Source organism: Bos grunniens, chromosome 12, assembly GCF_055505025.1.
Source record: "Bos grunniens cultivar Pamir isolate PY7600 chromosome 12, Bosgru_T2T1.0, whole genome shotgun sequence".
NCBI lineage: Eukaryota > Metazoa > Chordata > Mammalia > Artiodactyla > Bovidae > Bos > Bos grunniens.
Genome location: NC_141176.1, coordinates 77,777,284 through 77,799,697, shown reverse-complemented (window position 1 = coordinate 77,799,697; position 22,414 = coordinate 77,777,284). Strand labels below are relative to the sequence as shown.

Below are 22,414 nucleotides of genomic sequence, written 5' to 3'. Positions count from 1 at the left end.
AATCTTACTGCATTATGGTCAGAAAAGATTCTTGGAATGATTTCAGTTTTTTTGAATTTACCAAGGCTAGATTTATGGCCCAGGATGTGATCTATCCTGGAGAAGGTTCCATGTGTGCTTGAGAAAAAGGTGAAATTCATTGTTTTGGGGTGAAATGTCCTGTAGATATCAAACTGGTCTGTAGTATCATTTAAAGTTTGTATTTCCTTGTTAATTTTCTGTTTAGTTGATCTATTCATAGGTGTGAGTGGGCTATTAAAGTCTCTCACTATTATTGTGTTATTGTTAATTTCCCCTTTCATACTTGTTAGCATTTGTCTTACATATTGTGGTGCCCCTATGTTGGGTGCATATATATTTATAATTGTTATATCTTCTTCTTGGATTGATTCTTTGATCATTAGGTAGTGACCTTCTTTGTCTCTTTTCACAGCCTTTCTTTTAAAGTCTATTTTATCTGATATGAGTATTGCTACTCCTGCTTTCTTTTGGTCTCTATTTGCATGGAAAATCTTTTTCTAGCCCTTCACTTTCAGTCTGTATGTGTCCCCTGTTTTGAGGTGGGTCTCTTGTAGACAACATACACAGGGGCCTTGTTTTTGTATCCATTCAGCCAGTCTTTGTCTTTTGGTTAGGGCATTTAACCCATTTATGTTTAAGGTAATTATTGATAAGTATGATCCCGTTGACATTTACTTTATTGTTTTGGGTTCGAGTTTATACACCCTTTTTGTGTTTCCTGTCTAGAGAAGATCCTTTAGCATTTGTTGGAGAGCTGGTTTGGTGGTGCTGAATTGTCTCAGCTTTTGCTTGTCTGTAAAACTTTTGATTTCCCCTTCATATTTGAATGAGATCCTTGCTGGGTATAGTAATCTGGGCTGTATGTTATTTTCTTTCATCACTTTAAGTATGTCTTGCCATTCCCTCCTGGCTTGAAGAGTTTCTATTGAAAGATCAGCTGTTATCCTTATGGGAATTCCCTTGTGTGTTATTTGTTGTTTTTCCCTTGCTGCTTTTAATATTTGTTCTTTGTGTTTGATGTTGGTTCACTTGATTAGTATGTGTCTTGGGATGTTTTGCCTTGGGTTTATCCTGTTTGGGACTCTCTGGGTTTCTTGGACTTAGGTGATTATTTCCTTCCCCATTTTAGGGAAGTTTTCAACTATTATCTGCTCAAGTATTTTCTCATGGTCTTTCTTTTTGTCTTCTTCTTCCAGGACTCCTATGATTCGAATATTGGGGCATTTAATATTGTCCTGGAGGTCTCTGAGATTGTCCTCATTTGTTTTAATTCGTTTTTCATTTTTCCTCTTTGATTCACTTATTTCTACCATTCTATCTTCTAATTCACTAATTCCATCTTCTGCCTCTGTTATTCTACTATTTATTGCCTCCAGAGTGTTTTTGATCTCATTAATTGCATTATTCATTATATATTGACTCTTTTTTTATTTCTTCTAGGTCCTTGTTAAACCTTTCTTGCATCTTCTCAATCCTTGTCTCCAGGCTATTTATCTGTGATTCCATTTTGATTTCAAGATTTTGGATCATTTTCACTATCATTATTTGGAATTTTTTATCAGGTAGATTCCCTATCTCTTCCTCTTTTGTTTGGTTTGGTGGGCATTTATCCTGTTCCTTTACCTGCTGGGTATTCCTCTGTCTCTTCATCTTGTTTATATTGCTGAGTTTGGGGTGTCCTTTCTGTATTCTGGCAGTTTGTGGAGTTCTCTTTATTGTGGAGTTTCCTCACTGTGGGTAGGTTTGTACAGGTGGCTTGTCAAGGTTTCTTGGTTAGGGAAGCTTGTGTCGGTGTTCTGGTGGGTGGAGCTGGATTTCTTCTCTCTGGAGTGCAATGAAGTGTCCAGTAATGAGTTATGAGATGTCTATGGTTTTGTAGTAACTTTGGGCAGCCTGTATATTGGAGCTCAGGGCTGTGTTCCTGTGTTGCTGGAGAATTTGCATGGTATGTCTTGCTCTGGAACTTGTTGTCCCTTGTGTGGTGCTTGGTTTCAGTGTAGGTATGGAGGCATTTGATGAGCTCCTGTCAATTAATGTTCCCTGGAGTCAGGAGTTCCCTGGAGTCAGGGTTTGGACTTAAGCCTCCTGCTTCCAGTTTTTAGTCTTATTTTTACAGTAGTCTCAAAACTTCTCCTTCTATACAGCACCATTGATAAAAACATCTAGGTTAAAGATGTAAAGTTTCTCTACAGTGAGGGACACCCAGAGAGGTTCACAGAGTTACATGGAGAAGAGAAGAGGGAGGAGGGAGTTAGAGGTGACCCGAATGAGGTGAGGTGGAATCAATAGAGGAGACAGCAGGCTAGCTAATAATCACTTCCTTAAGTGCACTCCACAACTGGACTGCTCAGAGATGTTCACAGAGTTACACAGAGAAGAGAAGAGGGAGGAAGGAGACAGAGGTGGCCAGGAGGATAAAAGGGGGAAATGAAAAGGACAGAAACAGATCCAGCCAGTAATCAGTTCCCTAAGTGTTCTCCACTGTCTGGAACACACAGAAATTCACAGAGTTGGGTAGAGCAGAGAGGGGTTAGGGAGGAGACACAGGCGACCTGGTGGAGAAAAAGGAGAGTCCAAAGAGGGTGAGAGCAGTCAAGGCCGTAATCTCACTCCCAAATAAAAATGGGTACTGAAGATTGGGTTCTTAAAGGTACAAAATCAATAACAAATACCAAAAAGCAAAAATTAAAAATCTACAGTAGAGTTTGGAATTTCAAAAATATAATATTAAAGAAAAGAAGAAGAAAAAGAAAGAGAGAGAAAACAAAACAAAACAAAAACAAAGTCACAAAAATTATTTTTAAAAAATAGGCACAAAATTGATATCAAATACCAAAAAGCAAAAATTAAGAGCCTAGAGTAGACTTTGGAATTTCAAATATACAATGTTAAAGACAAGAAGAAAAACAAAAAAAAAAAAAGAAAGAGAATAAAAAGTCACAAAATTATAAAAAATATATATGGTTTGCTTTGAAAAAAAATAGGGTATCTTTTATTTTTTGCAAAGTAATAGTAGGTTATAAAAGTGAAAACTAAAGGAGTAATAGAGGACTTAAAATTTTTTTTAATTAAAAAAAAGAATGATCGTAAAAATAGTAAAAATAATATATCTAGGACTTTGGTGTTATTGTGGGTATTGTGGGGTCAGTTCATTTTTGGCTAGTTCCTTGGTCCGGCTTATATTTCTCAAGATGTATAGGCCCCTTCCTATGTAGTCGGTACTAATGACAGGGTTTTAATCTATTGCACCTGTTGCTTCCAAGGTGGTTCCCTCTGTTTTTTCTGTTTACCGGTCTTTTCAGTGTCTTATTTCCTCCCTGACACAAAGGGGGCAGTGGTGGACACTGTTTTTTTTTTTTTTTTTTTTTTTAGTCTCACTTGTTCAGTCGAGCTGTGGGGAGGGAGGGACACTGCAAACCAATAACACTGGCGTGTGCTTGCTGTGCCTCGGCCACACTGGGCCTGCCCCCACTCACGGCACGTGTACCCTCCCTGCCCACACTGCTCAGGCTCTAGGTTGCTCCACTAGGAACCGTCCGAGGCCAGCCCTGGGCTGCATGCACCTCCCAGGTCTAAGCCACTCAGGTTCAAGCACTCGGGTAGTCCTCAGAGGCACAGACTCGGTTGGGCCTGCGTTTTGTGCCCTTCTCAGGTCCGAGCAGCTCAGGTGATGAGGTGTTTGGCGAGCGTAGTCACTGCGACTTATTGCCTCCCCCGTCCCTGCAGCTTGGTTTTCTGGGTGTACAACCGGCGCACCTTCTCAGGTGGATGTTGACCGTCCAGAACCCCAAGAAGTCTTAGTTAGCAAAGAAGCCTGCTTACAGTTTTGTAGATAATGTCTCTCTGGAGCTGCGATTGCCTGCTTCTGGCTCTGGCTGCCTGTCACCAGAGGGGGATGGTCTGCAGCCGGCTCTGTTCAGTCCTTTGTTCTGTGCACAGGCCTGGCAGTGTCCTAGGTTAGGGCTGGCTTTTCGCATGGTAGTTATCCCATGGTCTGGTTTGCTAGCCCAAGTTAGTTTGCTCAGATAGCGCTTGGGGCATTCAGGCCAGATCCTTACTCTAAGCGATGCAGCCCGCACCTCCCTGCCCAGCCCTTGCTTGCTAGTGGTGGGTGCAGGCGTCTGCGCTGCTTCTCCACTGGGGGAGTTACCGTTGGGCTCATAATCTGTGGGTTTTAATTATTTATTTATCTTTCCTCCCTGTTATGTTGCCCTCTGTGCTTCCAAGGCACTCCACAGACTTGGCAGTGAGAGTGTTTCCTGGTGTTTGGAAACTTCTCACTTTTTAAGACTCCCTTCCCAGGACGGAGCTCTGTCCCTCCCTCTTTTGTCTCTTGTTTTGTCTTTTATATTTTTCCTACCTCCTTTCAAAGTCTTTTGTCTCTTGTTTTGTCTTTTATATTTTTCCTACCTCCTTTCAAAGACAATGGGCTGCTTTTCTGGATGCCTGATGTCCGCTGCCAGCATTCAGAAGTTGTTTTGTGGAATTTACCCAGCGTTTAAATGTTCTTTTGATGAATTTGTGGGGAGAAAGTGGTCTCCCCATCCTATTCCTCCACCATCTTAGCTCCTCCCTCCCATGTTTTGTTTTTAATAATAAAATTCCTAAGAGGCATTTATCCTAAGTATTTGCATAATACATAGTAGTTGCTGGTTTCATAAAAACTATAGAAAAAAATTTGGTCATCAGGAGAATCAGCTAAACTCCCATGAGTTTTGGTCTTAGGAAGTGTTTGAATAGGATGCACAACAGTAGAGTCCAGGTATGTATGACGTCCTGCTGATGTGAGTTGGTAGGAAGGTAGGATACGGGGAGGCAGAAAAGGAAGTGAAGAGCTCCATACAGCCCTCTGTAGGCAAGGCCTGACATGTTTTATGATTTGAGGCTGCTCATGAAATGGAGTTGGGCTTCCGAGGTGGCACTAATGATAAAGAATCCTCCTGCAATACAGGAGATGCAAGAGACACGGGTTCAGTCCCTAGGTCAGGAGGATCCCCTAGAGTAGGAAGTGGCAGCCCACTCTGGTAATCTTGCCTGGAAAATTCTATGGGCAGAGGAGCTTGATGGGCTACAGTCCATGGGGTCACAAAGAGTCAGACACAACTGAGCACCATGAAATGGAGCCATTCAACAGTCTTGTTGCAAAGCAGGTCTCTGGTACATTCAAAGAGGAGTTGTTCCAGAAGAAACCTGTGACTAAGATTTATGCCTGGGGCCACTTCCCATCCATAAGAAAAGAAAGATGGGCACCTTCCTAAGGCTTTTTAAAGAGAAAGTACTGGGTTTTTAAAATGTTTTTAGAAACCATCCCCAAGAAAGAAAAATGCAAAAAAGGCAAAATGGTTGTCTGAGGAGGCCTTACAATAGCTGAGAAAAGAAGAGACACTAAGGGCAAAGGAGCAAAGGAAAGATATACCCATCTGAATGCAGAGTTCCAAGAATAGTAAGGAGAGATAGCAAGGAGAGAAACTTCCTTCATGATCAATGCTAAGGAATAGAGGAAAACAATAGAATGGGAAAGACTAGAGAGCTCTTGAAGAAAATTAGAGATACAAACAGAACATTTCATGCAAAGAGGAGCACAATAAAGGGCAGAAATGGTATAGACCTAACAAAAGCAGAAGATATTAATAAGAGATGGCAAAAATACACAGAAGTCTGTACAAAAATGATCTTCATGACCCAGATAACCATGATGGTGTGATCACTCACCTACAGCCAGACATCCTGGAATGTGAAGTCAAGTGGGCCTTAGGAAGCATCACTAGAAAGAAAACTAGTGGAGGTGATGGTATTCCAGTTGAGCTATTTCAAATTCTAAAAGATAATGCTGTGAAAGTGCTGAACTCAATATCTGACAAATTTGGAAAACTCAGTAGTGGCCACAGGACTGGAAAAGGTCAATTTTAATTCTAACCCCAAAGAAAGGCAATGCCAAAGAATGTTCAAACTACCGCACAATTGCATTCATCTCACATGCTAGCAAACTAATGCTAAAAATTCTGCAAGCCAGGCTTCAGCAATACGTGAACTGTGAGCTTCCAGATGTTCAAGCTGGTTTTAGAAAAGGCAGAGGAACCAGAGATCAAATTGCTAGCATCCGGTGGATCATCGAAAAGCAAGAAAGTTTCAAAAAAAAAACTGCTTTATTGACTACGCCAAAACCTCTGACTGTTTAGATCACAACAAACTATGGAAAATTCTGAAAGAGATGGGAATACCAGACCACCTGACCTGCCTCCTGAGAAATCTGTATGCAGGTCAAGAAGCAACAGTTAGAACTGGACATGGAACAACAGACTGGTTCCAAATCGGGAAAGGAGTACACTAAAATTGTATATTGTCATGCTGCTTATTTAACTTATATGCAGAATACATCATGAGAAATGCTGGACTGAATGGAGCACAAACTGTAATCAAGATTGCTAAGAGAAATATCAATAACCTCAGATATGCAGATGACACCACCCTTATGGCAGAAAGTGAAGAAGAACTAAAGAGCCTCTTGATGAAAATGAAAGAAGAGAGTGAAAAGGTTGACTGAAAGCTCAACATTCAGAAAACTAAGATCATGGCATCCAGTCCCATCACTTCATGGCAAATAGATGGGGAAATAATGGACACAGTGGCTGACTTTATTTTTCTGGGCTCCAAAAGCACTGCAGATGGTGATTGCAGCCATGAAATTAAAAGACACTTACTCCTTGGAAGGATAGTTGTGAGCAACCTAGACAGCATATTAAAAAGCAGAGACATTACTTTGCCGGCAAGGTCCATCTAGTCAAGGCTATGGTTTTTCCAGTAGTCATGTATAGATGTGAGAATTGGACTATAAAGAAAGCTGAGCACCGAAGAATTGATGCTTTTGAACTGTGGTGTTTGAGAAGACTCTTGGGAGCCCCTTGGACAGCAAGGAGATGAAAACAGTCAATCCTAAAGGAAATCAACACTGAATATTCATTGGAAAGACTTATGTTGAAGCTGAAACTCAAATACTTTTGTCACCTGATGCAAAGAACTGACTCATTGGAACAGACCCCGATGCTTGAAAAGATTAAAGGCAGGAAGAGAAGGGTATGACTGATGATGAGATGGTTGGTGTACATGGGTTTGAGCAAGCTCCAGGAGTTGGTGATAGACAGGGCAGCCTGGCGTCCTGCTGTCCATGGGCTCACAAGGGATCAGACACGACTGAGTGGCTAAACTTAACTACTGGGTTTTCTCAGTGTTTGATCTGGAGAGTCTGAGAACTTTGGCCCCATCCCTATGGAATATTGGGATTTTTTTTTTTTTTTCACCACAGTATGCTGCAAGAACATTAGACAGCAAAATATTCAATCCAGATACCCCCTCCTCCGCACCCCATATAAGCAAATGTGGGGGCCAGTTAATTAGAACTGTTTATGTTCTCCCTCTAGGTGGGGGGGGGGTGGTCTGTGCCATAAATTATACCACTGTTTTCTTAAAACAGTAACTGATGGTATGTCTTAAGGTCACTGCTGAAGGCACCAGTAAAACAGGGACACCTGACTGCTGTATTCAGAAGGCTTAAACTTGCTTCATCCTTGTGCTCTGAAAGACTACAGACATCCTGAGGTTTAGTTTCAGATCCTACTGCCAAGTTGCCTCTGGAAGCTTAGGGTGACTGTTTTTTTTTTTTTTTTTCAGCTTAATGACAAGTATACAGTTGCTTTTAGTGGGTTTATTGGGTACATTTTTGCAAAAGTGAGCATAACAGCAGTCACAGAACAGTGCATAAAATCTGAATGGCATCTGGTTGCCTTTCTCTAGCCAACTCTTTTTGTTTGTTTTTAAAACTTTAAATTTTGTATTGGGGTAGAGCCAAATAACAAGCAACGTTGTGATGGTTTCAGGTGAACAGTGAAGAGACCCAGCCATACATATTTGTATCCATTCTCCCCCAATCCCCTCCCATCCAGGCTGTCACATAATATTCCATGTGCTGTATAAAATAGGTCCTTGTTGGTTATTTGTTTTAAATATAACAGTATGTACATGTCTATCCCAAACTCCCTAACTATCCCTTCCTCCCATCCTTCCCCCCAGAAACTGTAAGTTCGTTGTCTCAATCTGTGAGTGTCTTTCTGTTTGTAAGTAAGTTCATTTATTTCATTTTTTAGATTACACATATAAGGGATGTCATATGATATTTCTCCCTCTCTGACATACTTAATTCAGTAAGTAATGACACTCTCTAAGTCTATCCATGTGGCTGAAAATGGCATTATTTCATTCTTTTTAATGGTTAAATAACTCTTTGCATTTAGCAGTGCCTGAATGATGAAGTCATATCCAAATTCTGTCTGAAAGGCTGCTGTGATCAACTAGCAATGTCTACCACAGGCATTGCTGGCAGTAGGTTAGCACGTTTGTCATGTATATTCAGACTATAGATCCTCATGTCTGCTGTTTTAAGTGTTCTCATACCAGATTCCTAGGGACTTTATTCAACCTCAGGTGCTTAGTAAGACGTACAGTAATGACTAAGGCTATTGGATATTAGCTAAGGAAGATTTTGGGTTTTCTGAACATACAGTCTGGAGAAAAATGTATTTAATCACACATGGGCATTCTTAACCCTCATTATTCTCCCTCTGAGACATTTCAGTTGTGATTAAAAGCAAAACCATGGGATTAAAACAGAATTGGGTCTGACACCTGCTTTACCACTTAGGTGGGTTAATTTACTTAATCCTGGGCATGGAGTGCTCTTAATCCCTCAGTCTCTGGAAGTCTCATGAGGGTTTCTTGAGTCAATGCTTGTCAAGTGCTTGCAGACTACTACCAAAGACTCCAGAACCTTGAACATGAAGGAACTCAGAGCATAGTAACCACTAGCAGGTTTCACACAGAATGAATGATAACCCGCAGCAGGGCGGTCAGCCGAGGGTCCTTACATATAGTTCTCTGCCCTCCCCTGCCAGGGAAGATCTTCAGTCTTTGTGGGGTGTGTTCTTAAGAATCTTTAGGGTTGTGGAAACACAGCTGTCAGTCATATGAAAGGTAAGGTTACACGTGTGTGTGACTGCAGACTGATGCCATGGCTCTTATAGGATAGCGAGCTTGGTGTTTGTGGGAAAGAGGGTATTTCACTGCTCAAGATAAGACCAGGGCCTTGACATCCCCACTCACCCTGTACCAGTTAGTCTTCTGTGGAGACCCTCCAGTTCACTCATCCTGGCATCCTGCTCAGCCCTAAGTGGGGTTTGAAAGAAACAGGGTATATTTTCTCTGTTCTGCATTCCCTTAGACCACTGTAACTGTTGGATATGAGGTGAGGTAGGTGATGGGGTCTTTGAGTTCCCTGGTGTTTAAACAGGGTGACACAGGCTTCTAAAGTCCACCCCACCCTCCCCGCTGGAGAGAATCAGCTGCAGCTTTGATCTCCTGACAGGAAGCAGGTGAGGGAGCCTAAGGTGAAGAGTTCATTCCAGGACTCTCCCTGGGTGCACAGCCATGTGCTTCCTCCTCAGAAGCCTTGTCTGTGATGAACAGTGTTGACATCACAACATTTGCTGTGGAAGTGAGAGTCTAGTTCTAGTGAGTTTTCTGTGCTCTCTGGAGCTAGACTCCGGCATCCTCCTGATAGGGTGATGGGCTCAGAATTCACCTGCATCATCCCTGTGAGCACCCTGCTTCTAGACTAAGTTCTGCGGGTGAGTTGGCACACCTACTGGGGCTCCTGAAAAGGCCTGTGCGGAGCTCCCAGCCTTTCTTATTTGGAGCATGAGCTCAGCCTATGTTCATGTTGCTCTTGAAAGTGCAAAGTTATAGGAAGCTAAAATGAAAAGTTCATAGGATGGACAGAGACCAATGTGGATGCTGGAATAAGATCACAGACATGTAACTATACAGTCATAAACACCACCAAATCACTTTAGGCTCTTTGCCTAAATTAAGTACAAGGGGACATACTAGATCTTGTTCTGGTTCAGAGTTTTTATTTTTATTTTTTCCATCACAGGTGAGAGACCCTAATAATTATGGTTCCTGGTCAGATGTCCCAGGTGGAAAGAACCCAAGACTGAGTGGATGGACAGATGGCCCCCATCCCAGACTGTCCTCCCCTAGCCCAGGGCTTCCCACCCACTCCGAGCCCTGTGTCTCACAGGAGGAATCCTGCTCTTTCCTGCTTGTAGAACTAAGCACAAGAGCTGGTTCTGTGTCTTTGCTTATTTGTACCCTAGGCCCCTCCCATACACACACAGCTGCAGTGGCCATATGCTCATCGGTACTGACTGAATTGTCACCCAGATAGGCATTTGGTTGCCAGGCTAAAGAATCAGGCCCTGAAAATAATTTGGAGTTTCCACTTTAATTCTTTTTCCTCCATCATTTAAAAAAGTTTCTGTATCCTCCTGTAAGATAAATGACCCTAATTTCCTCAAAACATCCAGGTTTTACTTACAGGTCTTCTCTAGGAGATGCACAGGTAACAAAGTGATGTCAGTATTTTCTGCTGATCAAGCACAAGTTATCACTCATCCCAGACAGAGGTCACAGGCTCACTATCTGCCCCTGACAACAGCAAGTTACAGCCTTGTTCCTGGTGGGGAATGAAAACTGTAAGGATCCTCCCTGTCTAGCAACCTGCAGCCCATCTGGTCTATGATGGGCAGAAGCCTGACCCTGGTGCTCATGGTCAGTGTGCTCTTAGAGAAGACGGCAGGGAATGAATGGTCAGTCATGTGACACCCGACTCCAAACCTACATGAAGTCACTCAGAAGAGAATGGACACTAAGGCCTCTGTCAGATTCTCAAAGGGTGATCTGAGTGTCACACATTAGTGACCTCCAAACACCAGGACATGTATCCAGCAGGCAGATATAGACACATCCATCAGGTTCCCAGAGCGGAAGTCAAGATCATTCAAAGGCTCCTCATCTGCCGGGTCCTGTGGGCACAAGGGTGGTGCAGTGCCGGGTGCTCCGTGACCTGCACAGAAGCTCCTGGCGCAGGTGCAGGGGGAGGCCCAGGACGGGGGAGGCAGCAGACTGTCCACTCCCCTTACTCATCTCACCCTGTCCTGGGTCTGGCTCTGCTCCAGGGTGGGGGATGTACTGACTCTATCCCAGCCCTTAGGTTACTCATCTAAGGTGGAGACGGCACACAGGTAGCTCAGCAAAATTCAGGGTGGTGAGGACTCTCATGGAGAATTAAATTTTGAAATGCTACTGACTCAAAAATTAGTAGTAATTACTCAGTCATGGAAAAGAATGAAATGTTGCCCTTGAAGCAACATGGATGGACATAGAGAGATATTATTCTTGGTAAAGAAAGTAAGACAAAGACAAATACTATATGGTATCTCTTCTATGTAGAATCTAAAGAATATAAATGAATATATATATACAAAACAGAAATAGACTCAGACACAGAAAGCAAACTTACAGTTATCATAGGGCAAAGTGAGGAAAGGAGCAATGTTAGAAATATGGAATTAATAATTACACACTACTTGCACCAAATAGGTAAGGAACATGAATTCTCTGTACAGCTCAAGGAATTTTACTCAATATCTTATAATAGCCTATCTAGGGACAGTTCTAGCCTCACTTGTGCTCATGTTTAGTCGCTCAGTCATGGCCAGTTCTTTCATCCCTATGGACCATAGCCCACCAGGCTCCACTGTCCATGGGGTTCTCCAGGCAAGAATACTGGAGTGGGTTGCCTCTTCCTCATCCAGGGGATCTTCTCAACCAAGGGATCGAACCCATATCTCCTGTGTCTCCTACCTTGCCGGTGAATTCTTTAACTGCTGAGCCATCCTATAATGGAATATAATCAGAAAAAAATAACTGCATCACTGTGAAACATACCATAATTTAACTATATATATATATATATATATTTAATTCAGAGGGGTGTATGCTGAGGAGGACCTTGATGAGTGAGCTAGTAAAGAATTTCTTTATCTAAATCCAGATAAAGAAAAATCTAGCTATTATTTGAATTTGGTAAAAAAAAAAAAAAAAAGTTCAAAGACAATCTTTCATTTCCAGGTTGTTAAAGTGAAGGATGGTGGGAGCAGGAATTTGAGGGTCATGTGGAGGATCATCTCTGAAGGGGCATCATCCCTCCTCCCCCAGACAGCTCTCCAGGAAGTCCCGGGTGTGCCCTTTGGCAGGACGTGTGACCACAGAGCATGAGAGGCTGTTGGCTTCCTCTCATCCAGCCTCCCTGACTTTCTTTGTTGTGTGTCTGTCTCTGCTTCCCCAGCACGGAGCCCAGTGTTTTCCCACTTAGCATCTTCTCTCCGGGGACTCTGGACCATCTGGGCGTACAAAGCTGAACAGAGTTTTCAGGAGCTGTTCGATGCACACCAGGACTTGCATTCAGGTCTGTAAGTTTCTGGAGATGATTTTGAAGGATGCGGTGTTCTGCCTTCTGAGGCTTGACCTCCCTCTCAGGTGGCCTAGTAGGCCGGCACCTCTCTCTGTGCTGCCCCACGGCCCTCTCTGCACACCTGCCTCCCCCACCCCTTCCTCTCACCAACCCCTGGGTGCGCCCCTCTTCTCTTTCATCCCCTGCTTGCCTCCCCTGACTGGCTTGTATTGTCCTTCCATCACTGTGCCCTATGGTTTTCTGTCTATTTACGGCAGGAGTCAGCAAATATTTTTTTCTTTATTTTGCAATGAACCAGCTGTCCCAGCACCCAGCTGTGTGCTGTCCAGGGTCTGTTGTAACTTCTCAAGTTTCCTGTTGTAGCACAAAGGACACCAAAGCTAATACATCAGCAAATGGCCATGCCTGTGATCCACTAAAACTTCATTCATGGAACTAGGTGGTGGCCATTCTTGGCCCCCAGGCTGTAGTCGTTGACTCTCTTTCGAAGCATGTCAAACCTGACTGAGGAAAATAATTTCCTGATTATCATATTTTCTGTTATCTCCATGTATATTATTCTTTGTGTCAGTGAAGATTTGTTCTAGGTAGAAATTTCAGTAGCAGGGCAAAGGTTTATAGAGTTCTGCCAAGAGAACAAACTGGTCATAGCAAGCACCCTCTTCCAACAACACAAGAAAAGACTCTTCACATGGACATCACCAGATGGTCAACACTGAAATCAGATTGATTATATTCTTTGCAGCCAAAATGGAGAAGCTCTCTACAGTCAGCAAAAACAAGACCAGGAGCTGACTGTGGCTCAGATTATGAACTTCTTATTGCAAAATTCAGACTTAAATAGAAGGAAGTAGGGAAAACCACTAGACCATTCAGGTATGACCTAAATCAAATCCCTTATGACTATAGAATGGAAGTGAGAAATAGATTTAAGGGACTAGATCTGATACAGTGCCTGATGAACTATGCACGGAGGTTCGTGACACTGTACAGGAGACAGGGATCAAGACCATCCCCAAGAAAAAGAAATGCTAAAAAGCAAAATGGCTGCCTGAGGAGGCCTTACAAATAGCTGTAAAAAGAAGAGAAGTGAAAAGCAAAGGTGAAAAGGAAAGATAATACCCATTTGAATGCAGAGTTCCAAAGAATAGCAAGAAGAGATAAGAAAGCTTTCCTCAGCAATCAATGCAAAGAAATAGAGGAAAACAATAGAATGGGAAAGACTAGAGATCATTTCAAGAAAATTAGAGATACCAAGGGAACATTTCATGAAAGATGGGCTCAATAACGGACAGAAATGGTATGGACCTAACAGAAGCAGAAGATATTAAGAAGAGGTGGCAAGAATACACAGAAGACTGTACAAAAAACATCTTCATGACCTAGATAATCACAATGGTGTGATCACTCACCTAGAGCCAGACATCCTGGAATGTGAAGTCAAGTGGGCCTTAGAAAGCATCACTACGAACAAAGCTACTGGAGGTGATGGAATTCCAGTTGAGCTATTCCAAATCCCAAAAGATGATGCTGTGAAAGTGCTGCACTCAATATGCCAGCAAATTTGGAAAACTCAGCAGTGGCCACAGAACAGGAAAAGGTCAGTTTTCATTCCAGTCCCAAAGAAAGGCAATGCCAAAGAATCCTCAAACCACTGCACAATTGCACTCATCTCACATGCTAGTAAAGTAATGCTCAAAATTCTCCAAGCTAGGCTTCAGCAATATGTGAACGATGAACTTCCAGATGTTCAAGCTGGTTTTAGAAAAGGCAGAGGAACCAGAGATCAAATTGCCATCAGCCTCTGAATCATCAAAAAAGCAAGAAAGTTCCAGAAAAAGATCTATTTATGCTTTATTGATTATGGCAAAGCCATTGACCATGTGGATCTCAATAAACTGTGAAAATTCTGAAAGAGATTGGAGTGCCAGACCACCTGACCTGCCTCTTGAGAAATCAGTATGCAGGTCAGGAAGCAAAAGTTAGAACTGGACATGGAACAACAGACTGGTTCCAAATAGGAAAAGGAATATATCAAGGCTGTATATTGTCACCCTGCTTATTTAACTTATATGCATAGTACATCATAAGAAACGCTGGACTGGAGGAAGCACAAGCTGGAATCAAGCCTGCCAGGAGAAATATCAATAACCTCAGATATGCAGATGACACCACCCTTATGGCAGAAAGTGAAGAAGAACTAAAAAGCTTCTTGATGAAAGTGAAAGAGGAGAGTGAAGAAGATGGCTTAAAACTCAACATTCAGAAAACTAGGATCATGGCATCCTGTCCCATCACTTCATGGGAGATAGATGGGGAAACAGTGGAAACAGAGGCTGACTTTTTTTTCTGGGCTCCAAAATCACTGCAGATGATGATTGCAGCCATGAAATTAAAAGACACTTACTCCTTGGAAGGAAAGTTATGACCAACCTAGACAGCATATTAAAAAGCAGAGACATAACTTTGTCAACAAAGGTCTGTCTAGTCAAGGCTGTGACTTTTCCAGTAGTCATATATGGATGTGAGAGTTAGACTATAAAGAAAGCTGAATGCTGAAGAATTGATGGTTTTGAACTGTGATGTTGTAGAAGACTCTTGAGAGTGTCTGAAATGCAAGGAGATGCAACCAGTCCATCCTAACGGAGATCAGTCCTGGGTGTTCATTGGAAGGACTGATGTTGAAACTGAAATTCCAGTACTTTGGCCACCTGATGCGAAGTGTTGACTCATTGGAAAAGACCCTGATACTGGGAAAGATTGAAGGCAGGAGGAGAAGGGGACGACAGAGGATGAGATGGTTGGATGGCATCACTGACTCAATGGACATGAGTTTGAGCAAACTCCAGGAGTTGGTGATGGACAGGGAGGCCTGGTTTGCTGTGATTCATGGGGTCACAAAGAGTTGGAGACGACTGAGCAACTGAACTGAACTGAGAAATTTCAGAATTTACTCTAAGTCTATAAAATCCCGGTCTGTATCTTCAATCTGTATTGTATTTTGAAGATAAAATGGCATTGTAAAAGCTGTATACAGGTCCTGTTAGCTGATGGTTATTTACACACTGGCTGTGAATAGTAAACACTGTGCAGGGCCCTGTAGGAATTGCAGAAGGTGCTGAAAACAGTTTGAGCTGTGCTCTCTGGGAATAGTCAACATGTGAGAGGGTGATCTTTAGGTTGAGGTCCAGCACTGCAGGAAATGCACTGATGAGACTGTTTTTCCATCTTCTTTCTTATGATGAAATTTCTGTTTATAACTGGTGGATTGAATTGTTCAGTGCATGCTTCCTACAGAGCCTCTGGACTGATTCCTGTGTGTGTCAAATTTTGTCGTGTCAAAATGTAGCTTTCTGGACTCTTTGGGCTCTTGGGTGTATAACTTTGGTATCCTACCTGTGTAAAAATCTTCTGTTGCTCAACTGAACAAAATGCTCTTTCTCATTTGAAGCAGCTAACATGGCTGTTCTACTGATTTATTATACTTATTACGGTTCACAAACGCAGAGGCGTGGTTCCTGCTTTTGACGACATCCCGATGGCTCGCTGTGTATCTAGATGTCATCTGTGCCATCTTTGTCACTGTTGTTGCCTTTGTGTCTGTGATTCTTGCAGATGGTAAGTATAGATGTAACTACTTATAATATGAATACAGTTTGTAGTTTCATTTACATGTATTAAACAAAGCTCTTGCTGTCTTGTCTAGTATATACTGTTTGGCTCTAATGAATTAGTGTTTACAGTATAAGATTTCACCGCATGGTCTATATGAAATCATTTGTGTCTCAATGAGACCTTTTTATCTCTTTCTTTGAATGGGTTGAGGTCTATGCAATGTAGCAAACTGACTCGCTGAACATTCCAGGTAGTGTTGGGAGGAGAAAATCAAGTTTACCATTATGTTAAGCTTTTGTCCAGTTAGCTTCAGGGCTACTTGAATCTCTTAGTTGCAGGTGCCTGGTTCACTGAGCTGAGAAAGATTCTCTGTAGGAAAGAACAGCGTCCTCCCTGCTGTGTGGGTACCAGATGAGCAGGTGTCGGCATCTGTGCCATGAATTCACCGTCTCTATTCCATAGTAACAGTAACTGAATCAAAATCTTTAATAAGGAGCAAGGAGAGTAGCAGTTTAGACTTAAAAGCACTGGCTCTTAGAACCCATTGTCTTGTTTTTCGTGGTTTTAACTGCAGCTGCCTTGAATGTGGAAAGTGAACTTTACACAAAGGTTCTTGAAACACTGATGATGAAAGTCAGAATAATGACATGATTCCTCACCTTGGTAATGCTGTCAAATGTGTTAATCCTGCTGGGATTAATAAACTCATTTTATAGTCTTTTTGAATTCAAATTGTTTTTTTCATTGTATCATGATCTCAAGACAGAGTAAATGTGTCATACTATCATTATATACAAATGATTTAAATATTATAAAGGAGTCTTCTTCATAACATGACAGAAGGAGCTAGGTGAGGGGTTAAGAACAGGACTGACTTTATTTTCCTTCTTTCTTATTTAGCTTTGACTCCTGGGCAGGTTGGCCTGGTCCTATCTCTTGCCCTCACACTCACGGGGATATTCCAGTGGTTCATCAGGCAAAAGACCGAAGTTGAGAACCTGGTGATGTTTATTTTAACCTTCTTAGCCCTTTCAAGTCTCCTTGCCATTAAATGGCATAAAAGCAATTCTTATGTAAAATCTTAAAGCTGTTCTTTTTACATCATAGCTAACAGAGTTTTTTATATCCTCCTCCATCTGGTTAAAGTCAATTTTAAATAAAATCTATACATATTATTCTTAATCTTATGTATGTAACATTGGCAGGTTTTATATTCATTTAAGCTGTATTCAAATAAAATAAATGTCTCTTCATTATTATACTCTTTAAGTATAATGAAATTAGGGGGAAGGTTCTGAAATTCTGGAGAGAATATATGCTAATTTCTTAGGAACTTGTTTATTTTTGCTTCTTAATAGATAATTCCTATTCTTGGTAAAATGATTCAGTATTTTGAGAGTTTTTTGTTTGTTTAATTAATAGGTACACCTACTTCATTTTAACATTTATTCCTGTATTTGTTGAACCTCTGAATTTGCTTGTGTCCCTTCTTTCTGGTAGGATAAGCTGCTTCTCAGAATGGCCCTTCTGTGGCCACACGTTACTGATTGGTGTCCATAAGTATTCTTTTCTTTAGCAAAATTCTCTTGTTTCTTTTATCCATATGTGAAAAGTAGGTAAATAAAACTTAATCATTCAGTTCTGTAATTCTTTTAGTTTCAATATGATGTTTAAGGATGAAATCCTAAACGAGAGATGATGAGCAAGTTTCAAAATCATCAAAGGCCTCATCAAACTCCTATTTCCATCCTTTGGGAATGATAAGACGTGAGATATTTTAAACCAATTATGTATAAAAGCAGAACATTTCATTTACAATCTCAGAACACCTATAAATTAGACCCTGTGTCCTGACACACGTGATGTGATATGTCTTTCAGATGATTTCAGTAGAAAGAGTGATGGGATATTTAGACCTTGAGAAAGAAGCTCCCTGGGAGTACAAGGATCGTGCCTCGCCACCCTGGACTAATGAAGGAAGGATTTGGTTTCACACTGTTAACTTCAGGCACACCTTAGATGGGCCTCTGGTATTGAAGAACCTGACCGCAGTCATTGAATCAAGAAAAAAGGTTTGTTTAACCCAGTTGTATCTTTAAAATCCAGCTAAAGAATTAGCACCATATTTGTTCTTGGCTTCCTTGTTGCTGTGTCAGGGAACTCTTTGTTCCTCATGGATGCACGTTCGATAAGTTGCTTCAGTTGAGTCCGAGTCTTTGTGACCCCATGGGCTGTAGCCCGTCAGGCTGCTCTGTCCATGGAATTCTCCAGGCAAGAATACTGGAGTGGGTTGCCATGTACTCCTCCAGGGGACCTTCCCAACCCAGTGATCAAACCTGCATCTCTTACGTTTCCCACATTGAAGCAGGTTCTCTACCACTAGTGCCACCTGGGAAGTCGTGTAGTGACATGAGAAGTGCATCATTCTTGGAAATTGACCATGGAAGGGGGACCCCAGCATTTCTTTGTGTTGTAAGTGCCCTCATGGCGGTTGGAGGGCCCTGGGCCCTGGAGCTGGTACTTAACCTGACCTGGGATACTATATGTTTTACCTGATTATTCATGAGGAGTCTTGGAAGTCAGCCCTGGCTCCCTGTCCCTAACTCTCCTATATCTCATTTCTTGCCATCTTTTCTTCTTTGTACCTCTGGAATCTTCTCTTCCTCCCGTGATGCCTTTCAGTTGCAGCCTCCCCCTCTATCCCTTGGTCCTTCCCATAGACTTGTCCTCCACTCACCCACACTGAGCTGTCATCCCCCTGCTCTCACCCCACCAGCTGCTTCTTTCTTTAGCACAGATCTGACTCTTACTGGCCTGTGTAAGATGATGTTCAAACCATAGTTCAGCCCGAGATCCAATCAAAATAGGGATTTGGCCATCAGAGAAGAGCCCCGAATCATGACTCAGTCAGGGCTGTGGAACCGAAGCCCCGCATGGAGGCAGGGCCCAGAGTTTTGCTTAAAGTCAATGAAAGCAACCCAAAAGGAGCAGTGGAGGATCCATGTGGGATACGATAGAAAGGTTTGTGTCCTGGTCCTGCCAGCATCCGTGTCTGCTGGTGACATTCCTTTCACACTCACCTTGGGTCCCCCAACTCAGACCAGGAGAGATGCTTGAAGACGAGGCTAAACCAGAACAGACAAAGTAGTAGGACGCTCTTCCCCACCTACCTCAGCATCCTTGTGTCCTAACATTCCCACCCCCTCTGCACTCAGGTCCTGTGTAGATTTTCCCAAAGCAACATGCCCTCCCTACTTCCAGTGTGCACATGCTGCCCCTTCCCTTCTGTCACGAGGCTGATGATAAATCTCATTTTCTGAGTGAAAGTGTTACTCACTCAGTCATGTCTGACTCTTTGTGACTCCACGGACTGTGTGTCCATGGAATTCTCCAGGCAAGGTTATTGGAGTGGGTTTCCATTTGCTTCTCCAGGGCATCTTTCCCACCCAGGAATCAAACCCAGGTCTCCCATATTGCAGCCAGATTCATTACTGTCTGAGCCACCAGGGAAGACCCCTTATCTTCTGAGTTAATCCTAATGTATCTGCTGCTGTAAGATCCTTGATTTTTCATCAACATTATATATATCCTTTAAAGATAGCATGTATGGTATTCCTATGTTGATAGCAGTATTATAAACAGTAGCCAAAAATTGGAAGCACACCAAGTGTTAATATCTATCATCAGATGAGTGGATAAACAAATCCTTACAATGAATGTATATCCCTACAATGAAATATTATTCAGATCAGATCAGTCGCTCAGTCGTGTCCGACTCTTTGCGACCCCATGAATCGCAGCATGCCAGGCCTCCCTGTCCATCACCAACTCCCAGAGTTCACTCAGACTCACGTCCATTGAGTCAGTGATGCCATCCAGCTATCTCATCCTCTGTGGTCCCCTTCTCCTCCTGTCCCCAATCCCTCCTAGCATCAGAGTCTTTTCCAATGAGTCAACACTTTGCATGATGTGGCCAAAGTAATGGAGTTTCAGCTTTAGCATCATTCCTTCCAAAGAAATCCCAGGGCTGATCTCCTTCAGAATGGACTGGCTGGCTCTCCTTGCAGTCCAAGGGACTCTCAAGAGTCTTCTCCAACACCACAGTCCAAAAGCATAAATTCTTTGGTGCTCAGCCTTCATCACAGTCCATCTCTCACATCCATACATGACCATAGGAAAAACCAGAGCCTTGACTAGACTAACCTTTATTGGCAAAGTAATGTCTCTGCTTTTGAATATGCTCTCTAGGTTGGTCATAACTTTCCTTCCACGGAGTAAGCATCTTTTAATTTCATGGCTGCAGTCACCATCTGCAGTGATTTTGGAGCCCAGAAAAATAAAGTCTGACACTGTTTCCACTGTTTCCCCATCTATTTCCCATGAAGTGATGGGACAGGATGCCATGATCTTCGTTTTCTGAATGTTGAGCTTTAAGCCAACTTTTTCACTCTCTACTTTTACCTTCATCAAGAGGCTTTTTAGTTTCTCTTCACTTTCTGCCATAAGGGTGGTGTCATCTGCATATCTGAGGTTATTGATATTTCTCCCGGCAATCTTGATTCCAGCTTGTGCTTCATCCAGCCCTGCGTTTCTCATGATGTACTCTGCATATAAGTTAAATAAGCAGGGTGACAATACACAGCCTTGACATACTCCTTTTCCTATTTGGAACCAGTCTGTTGTTCCATGTCCAGTTCTAACTGTTGCTTCCTGACCTGCATACAAATTTCTCAAAAGGCAGGTCAGGTGCTCTGGTATTTCCATCTCTTTCAGAATTTTCCACAGTTTATTGTGATCCACACAATCAAAGGCTTTGGCATAGTCAATAAAGCAGAAATAGATGTTTTTCTGGAATTCTCTTGCTTTTTCCATGATCCAGCAGATGTTGGCAATTTGATCTCTGGTTCCTCTGCCTTTTCTAAAATCAGCTTGAACATCAGGAAGTTCACGGTTCACGTATTGCTGAAGCCTGACTTGGAGAATTTTGAGCATTACTTTACTAGCGTGTGAGATGAGTGCAATTGTGCAGTACTTTGAGCGTTCTTTGGCATTGCCTTTCTTTTGGATTGGAGTGAAAACTGACCTTTTCCAGTCCTGTGGCCACTGCTGAGTTTTCCAAATTTGCTGGCATATTGAGTGCAGCACTTTCACAGCATCATCTTTCAGGTTTGAAATAGCTCAACTGGAATTCCATCACCTCCAGTAGCTTTGTTCGTAGTGATGCTTTCTAAGGCCCACTTGACTTCACATTCCAGGATGTCTGGCTCTAGGTCAGTGATCACACCATCGTGATTATCTGGGTCGTGAAGATCTTTTTTGTACAGTTCTTCTGTGTATTCTTGCCAGCTCTTCTTAATATCTTCTGCTTCTGTTAGGTCCATACCATTTCTGTCCTTTATCGAGCCCATCTTTGCATGAAATGTCCCTTTGGTATCTCTGATTTTCTTGAAGAGATCTCTAGTCTTTCCCATTCTGTTGTTTTCCTCTATTTCTTTGCATTGATTGCTGAAGAAGGCTTTCTTATCTCTTCTTGCTATTCTTTGGAACTCTGCATTCAGATGTTTATATCTTTCCTTTTCTCCTTTGCTTTTCGCTTCTCTTCTTTTCACAGCTATTTGTAAGGCCTCCCCAGACAGCCATTTTGCTTTTTTGCATTTCTTTTCCATGGGGATGGTCTTGATCCCTGTCTCCTGTACAATGTCACGAACCTCATTCCATAGCTCATCAGGCACTCTATCTATCAGATCTAGGCCCTTAAATCTATTTCTCACTTCCACTGTATAATCATAAGGGATTTGATGTAGGTCATACCTAAATGGTCTAGTGGTTTTCTCTACCTTCTTCAATTTAAGTCTGAATTTGGCAATAAGGAGTTCATGGTCTGAGCCACAGTTAGCTCATGGTCTTGTTTTTGCTGTCTGTATAGAGCTTCTCCATCTTTGGCTGCAAAGAATATAATCAATCTGATTTTGGTTTTGACCATGTATAGAGTCTTCTCTTGTGTTGTTGGAAGAGGGTGTTATGACCAGTGCATTTTCTTGGCAAAACTCTATTAGTCTTTGTCCTGCTTCATTCTGTATTCCAAGGCCAAATTTGCCTGTTACTCCAGGTGTTTCTTGACTTCCTACTTTTGCATTCCAGCCCCCTATAATGAAAATGACACCTTTTTTAGGTGTTAGTTCTAAAAGGTCTTGTAGGTCTTCATAGAACCGTTCAACTTCATCTTCTTCAGCATTACTGGTTGGGGCATAGACTTGGATTACTGTGATATGAATGGTTTGCCTTCAAAACGAACAGAGATCATTCTGTCGTTTTTGAGATTGCATCCAAGTACTGCATTTCGGACTCTTTTGTTGACCATGATGGCTACTCCATTTCTTCTGAGGGATTCCTGCCTGCAGTAGTAGATAT

At 42.2% G+C, this 22,414-nt stretch overlaps 1 protein-coding gene across 1 annotated transcript in view; it reads left to right on the top strand.

Moving 5' to 3' along the window:
- The window catches only part of LOC147361943 (ATP-binding cassette sub-family C member 4-like), a 211,428-nt gene that overhangs the window by 110,992 nt on the left and 78,022 nt on the right, over positions 1 to 22,414 (top strand). Inside the window, exons 21-24 of the mRNA XM_086328429.1 lie at positions 12,263 to 12,382; positions 15,896 to 16,006; positions 16,904 to 17,004; positions 17,884 to 18,075. Of these exons, the coding sequence (XP_086184555.1) occupies positions 12,263 to 12,382; positions 15,896 to 16,006; positions 16,904 to 17,004; positions 17,884 to 18,075 (524 nt within the window). The remainder of the gene's footprint in view (positions 1 to 12,262; positions 12,383 to 15,895; positions 16,007 to 16,903; positions 17,005 to 17,883; positions 18,076 to 22,414) is intronic.